The sequence below is a fragment of the Euleptes europaea genome, chromosome 3 (assembly GCF_029931775.1).
Source record: "Euleptes europaea isolate rEulEur1 chromosome 3, rEulEur1.hap1, whole genome shotgun sequence".
Classification (NCBI taxonomy): Eukaryota; Metazoa; Chordata; class Lepidosauria; order Squamata; family Sphaerodactylidae; genus Euleptes; species Euleptes europaea.
The window spans coordinates 17,574,901-17,580,900 of NC_079314.1; the positions used below are offsets into that span (position 1 = coordinate 17,574,901).

Genomic DNA, 6,000 nt, shown 5'->3' on the forward strand with positions numbered 1-6,000 from the left:
GTGTGAGGAGGTGGGGAAGAAACAGGAAGGAAGGAAGTTTCCCTAAGAGTAGCAGTCTACATATCAAAGGGATAGGTCAGAGCAGTAGAGAAAAGATGCCCCAGTGTCTTGTCCCCTCTATCCCTCTGACTCACTAGTCTTGTCCCCCTCTGGAGTCTGAGGTTAAGAGACAGCCAGAGTTCTTCATTTCCAACACTGCATGTCGAGCAGATGCTCTACAAACTGAGCCATAGCCCCTCCCCTAATATTTGAACACATGAAGCTGCCTTATCAGACCATCAAACTCAGTATTATCTACTCAGACCAGCAGCGGCTCTCCAGGGTCTCAGGCGGAGGTCTTTCACATCACCTACTGGCTTAATCCCTTTAACTGGAGATGCCGGGGATTGAACCTGGGACCTTTTGCATGCCAAGCAGATGCTCTACCACTGAGCCACAGCTCCTGAGTAGGTCACTGGGGCTACAGTCTTCCCCCCGTTGTATGTCTGGTATTTAGAGGTATACTGCCACAGGACTCGGAGGTTCTGTTTTGCTGTTGTGACAGAAAGCGGCCCTGTCCTAATCATGCCCTCTTTTTTCTGTGTTTAGCAATGGTACAGTCCTTTGGGAAAGCCCCCGTCGCCCGTGCTTACGACAAAGGGACCCAAAGAGCTGAAGCTGGAACCGGGGAATCTCCTGTACCAGGCTCACCCTTCACCCTTCGTCTCTCTCCAGGCCACTAGCAGTGAATCTCCAGCGACATCCCATACGGAGCACAGCGAAATACTGGAAGATGACGAAGGGAGCCAGGAGCTGAAGGTGAGGCCGGCCGGGACACGGAGGTGACGCGGTGCCTGCCCTACACAGGGCCTAAGTAAATGCTTACACCAGAGGCCCCCAATCTTGTTGAGCGCTTTTAGAATTTCGAGAATAGGGAATGGACATCGCCACAAAACGGCTGCCATGGAGGGCCGGGACCTGCCGTGGGCTATTGGGATCAATCGCAAAATGTTGAGAAGTTGCATGCCAAGGGACCTCCTGCTATGAAGTCTTTCTGGGTTCTCTTGTGCAACCAACGAAGTGGAGACAAACCAAGTCTGGCTCTTTGGTTTGGGGGGAAATGCTTTGGTGAAGAAGGAAATGGGTACCATTGGCAGGCACCCCATTGGAGAAATCACTGTTTTAAAGACACACTTCAGTCATCTTTATTTCGAACCCTGTGGTATGAAAAGCCGTGCAGGGAGTAATTCTTGAGAAAGAGTTACATCCCTGCCATTATTTCTCTGCTTAAAATCTCTCTCACACACACACCCTGGTGTGCTTTTCAAAAAATCACACACCAAATTTCTGTTGCACAGTTGCATGTGACATGTAGCTGCCCCCTTAGAGAAAACCTGCTTTGGGAGGGAGTAATTCGTACAGAGAAACAGCAGGTGGGAAGGGGGTTATTTAACCCTCCGCCCCTTTCGTTCCTTTTCTGTTCTAAATTGTACCCTATCCCCAGCTGCTTTTCTACCTAGGGGATGCCAAATGTATATTATTCCAAGTAAAACAAGATGGTGGTTCATCTACACACCACAGAGCTCCTTAGAGGTAGTCTAGGATTATTATTTTTTTAAATCTAATAATTAATAAATAAATACACACACACACCCTGTTTGTCCCTGGTATTCGGAGGTATACTACCTCTGAAAATGGAAGTTCCATTTTAAATTGTCTTGCCTGTTGATGGACTGAAGGATGAAGGATGGTTCTGGGGGTCCCTTCACCGGCACTTAAACTTATCCAGGAAAAAAAATCACAGCAGCAATGGCTAACAATAAAATAATCACTACTACAAACGTGTATATGCAAAAAACTTTACCAACAATTGACAGACAAAAGACTAAAGCAAAGAGAGACCAAGCACTAGGAATGTAACATCACTCGATGTGATACACAAAGGAGTTCCAACGTCCAGTCTCTGCCACATATAGTCCAAGTTTCAAGAGTTTGTGTCCAAACGAAGGAGCACTAAAACATGACCAGACAGGATTCCGGTAACTTCCTGTTTCGCAGTGCCTTCATCACTTGTGGAATCACACTTGAAACTCTTTCCTTTAAAAGGTTAGAGAAACGGTTTACAGTTTCCAAGGGTACAGTACCTACACGTTCAGAACTTTCAGGAAATTTCATCTGACCTGCCAGCAAAGGATTGAGGGCTGGAGTGGAAGTATTTTCGGTTGTCACCGTGTCCGCTGTCAGAATAGGCGGAGGATTGGCTTTAGGATTCTTTCCTGGAAATTGGAGCAACGAATATAGTCATCGGAATGGAGATTATCTAAATAGCTTTTTGGGAGGAAATTTTCATGTGAGGCAGGTGCTATGTCAATGATCAACTCATCCAAGGAAAGTTGGGGTTCGGAGGGTTGAGGGGGTTGATTTATGTCCACCAGTACAATCGTTGTCTGTTGGTCTGTTGTGAGGGCGACCTGGCTGCGACATCTGTCACCCCATTGATCGCCAGGGTTGAAACTTTCCAAGGAATGCCCTTTTGCAAATTCCCAATCTTCATCTATGAACTCATATGTTCGTGTCAGCTGACTATATACGGCAGAGGCTGGATGTTGGAACTCTTTTGAGTATCACGTCGAGTGATGATACATTCTTAGTGCTCTTTGCTTTAGTCTTTGTCTGGCAATTGTTGGTAAAGTTTTTTGCATATACACGTTTGTAGTAGTGATTATTGTATTGTTGGCCATTGCTGCTGTGATTTTTTCATTGACTTCATCGTACAGCACTGTTATGTTTTTTTTAATTCCTTAAGTTAATGATTGTCACCATGTTTAGTAGCAAAGAATTCTGCGACTCAGTTCTGTTTTGGCGACTTCACCACGTAGGACGTCTAGAAGTGAATGCCCCGCCCCTTGATCCTTTTGGTCACACCTTGAATTCACCTCACCGGCATTTCCTTTCCTTTCTTTCTTTGCTGCTATGACCCATAGGTCCTGAGCAGTTATTTCTTAGAGGAAAATATGATGGAGAGATATTTGGCCACAGCCAATGTTATATTCGGATCTCTATCCATCAGCAAAAAGGGGACTATTTTGTCCCTTGTTATGGGGGCAGGAATTCTCGCCAATATGCGGGTAATCTATTTATCTCGGTGGTGTTTAAAGAGGGGGCATTCCATCATCTTATGAGATAATGTGTCAACTTTCTTTGAATTGCATGAGCAAAATCTGTCAGAATATGGTAGATTTCTATATCTGCCATTTAATACTGCAGAGGGTGCAGCATTTAATTTCCATTGTCTTTTTTTGTGCAGGACCCCACTAACGGCTACTACAAGGTCCGTGCCCACGAAGAGCCGTGTTTGGGGAGCGGCTTCTCAGAATACACGCCAGGCCCCCGCCCTCTGTTTGGGGCCTCTTCTTTGTACCCTTCGGCCGGGCCGGTGCAACCAAAGCTGTACGAATACGCTCACCGCTACACCCTGGGCACCCCCGGCTCCCGCTCGGCCTACGACCCCCACGAGCGGCTCTTCCCTCAGGAGAACATGTACGGCGGAAGCACCTACCTCACCGCCCCCTACAGCCGGGCCTTCACCAGTTACGTCAAGCCCAGCAACTACGAGAAGGCAGAGAGCGGATACGAGCCGTCGGACCAGGCCAGCAAGGCCTCGGGCTGTTCCCGCTTCTCGTACACTTCCTTGTGTCAGCAGTCTGACTACGGGCGCCCTTCCCACCAGCGCATGCAGACCCATGTATGACTCCTGCCCGACCCTGCCGAACACTCTGGTAGTCTTCAGAAGCCGCCAAAAAAAGGAACGGACGCTCGCTTTGGCTGAAGGGCCAGGCAAACAGACTGGGAGTCCTAGACCCGAGCTGAGGACACAATTCGGACCGTCTCGGGAAGGCGGAAAGCAACCAGCTTCGCAACCCACAACGGCCAAGTCGCAGCCGAGATGGCCGAGGGGCCGGTTGGTCATCATCCGTCGGAGCCCGGCCCGTCTCTCTGTGACTGCGAGGACGCCGGCGCTGCCTTCCTTGTGTCGGGACGCAGCGAACCAGGGTGCACCTTCTGCTGAAAGTGGAAGTGGGCTGCAGTGGATTGGGATAACTTGGCCTGGCAGAACCCAGGTGGGTAGCACTGGCCTTTCAAGGAAGATCTGAGGAGCCCGGGGGCCAGGGCGTTGAAAACTGGCGAAAATATGGTGCTATAATAGCCTCAGCCACAGGGCTATGTGACGCTCGGTCTAGCTCTCCAACGGGGTTTCAATCTACTTCCACGAAGGTGTGGCTTTAGATCTTACTGCAGTCGCATGATTCTGGGAAATCTACGCATGGGCAATAATGCTTGCATTTTCCTTTTTTCCTGGCTTGACGCTGTGGTTAAATTATTCCCTCTCCCCCTCTTTTCTGGGGGCACCTCTGAATGAATGCAAATGTAACTCTATACCCCCCACCTCCCATTTCATAGAACCCAGACCCTTTTTCCAGGGCAAAGGGACCGAAATAACATCCGTTTGGAGAACTGCTCTTCATTCACCTGCAGAGAACTCATCTGACCAGGGGGTGGCACTAGTGCTCAACGACTTAGGCCACTTCGCTATGCTGAGATATGAAAGGACTCCTAGGGTACAAAATCTAAAATCGATCCAACTAAAAAGCCCGTGTGGGGCCCGGAAGGAAACAGGAAGCCAAAAGCAGATGGGATGTGTTTATATCTTTCTCTCTTTTAAAAAAAAACACACACACACATAAGTTATTCCTTTTGCCTTAACTGTATTTCCCTGCTGTGAATGTTTTGAGTTCTATCAACTTATCTTTCCAGAATCGCTGTATATTATTTTTGGTTTGCATTTTTTGTTTAGAATGGGATTTCACAGCGGCACGCTGTGATCATGCCTGCCTGAGTATGTCATGCTTTATATATTAAAAAAAAATCCAGAGGGGAAATTGTAAATGTATTGCCTATTGCAGAACTCAAATATTTATATTTAATTTTTAAAAGTAGGAACAGAGTGACGCTTTATTTCCAGGTTGCGTACTGTACAACCATACAGTAGTAGAGGCAGGCTGGACAAAACACACGGCTACACGCAAACCACACAAAGCTCTAGCACCTGATCTTTCACCTATCTAGAAGAAGAAGAGTTGGTTTTTATATGCCGACTTTATCTACCACTTAAGGGAGACTCAAACCGGCTTATGTAAAAAATTAAAAATTTATTGCAGTCTTTGAAAAGTGTAACAAAAGTTATCACAAGATTTAACAAAAGTTCCAGATTTAAAACAATGATTCAATACAACAGAAGAATAAAAGCCTACAGCTTTACAACCGCTTTACTATCGTTCCCCGAGTCTTACATATAAACCGGCTTACAATCACCTTCCCATCCCCTCCCCACAACAGATACCCTGTGGGGTATGAGACAGCTCTAACAGAGCTGTAACTTGCCCAAGGCTGCCCAGTGGGCTTCATGCGGAGGAGTGGGGAAACCAATCTAGTTCACCAGATCAGCCTCCACCGCTCAAGTGGAGGAGTGGGGAATCAAACCCAGTTCTCCAGATCAGACTCCACTGCTCCAAACCACTGCTCTTAACCACTACACCACACTCGATACATCTGTACAGCTGTCTCTGTACAGTCGGTATGCCGGCAGCACCCTGGTCGTGCTGGGAAAAGTTGATAAAGGGCGTTATCACTTGAAGGAAAGCCAGCGCTGATTACTTTAACACTCAGTATGAATAAACTCTGGGCATTTGTTACAAGAGGGCAAACGGAACTCAAGTAGGCAGACAAGGAAGTAGAGCAGGGGTGTCGAACTCATTTGTTACAAGGGCCAGATAGGACATTAATGTTACTTGGCCAGGCCGGACCATGCCTCGCCAGCCCAGATCGAGAGTGGGGGGTGGGTGGCTGCCTCGCGGGCTGGATAAGAGCTCTCAAGGGGCCGGATCTGGCCCCTGGCCCTTATGTTCGACACCCCTGAAGCAGGGGTTGATGTCAGTTGATGTCGGAAGGCAAGTATAAATG

At 47.8% G+C, this 6,000-nt stretch overlaps 1 protein-coding gene across 1 annotated transcript in view; it reads left to right on the top strand.

The window, feature by feature from the left end:
• The window catches only part of KIRREL2 (kirre like nephrin family adhesion molecule 2), a 58,784-nt gene extending 55,035 nt beyond the window's left edge, over nucleotides 1–3,749 (top strand). Inside the window, exons 14-15 of the mRNA XM_056846705.1 lie at nucleotides 589–798; nucleotides 3,287–3,749. Of these exons, the coding sequence (XP_056702683.1) occupies nucleotides 589–798; nucleotides 3,287–3,730 (654 nt within the window). The 3' untranslated portion in view covers nucleotides 3,731–3,749. The remainder of the gene's footprint in view (nucleotides 1–588; nucleotides 799–3,286) is intronic.
• The last annotated feature ends 2,251 nt before the right edge of the window (nucleotides 3,750–6,000 follow it).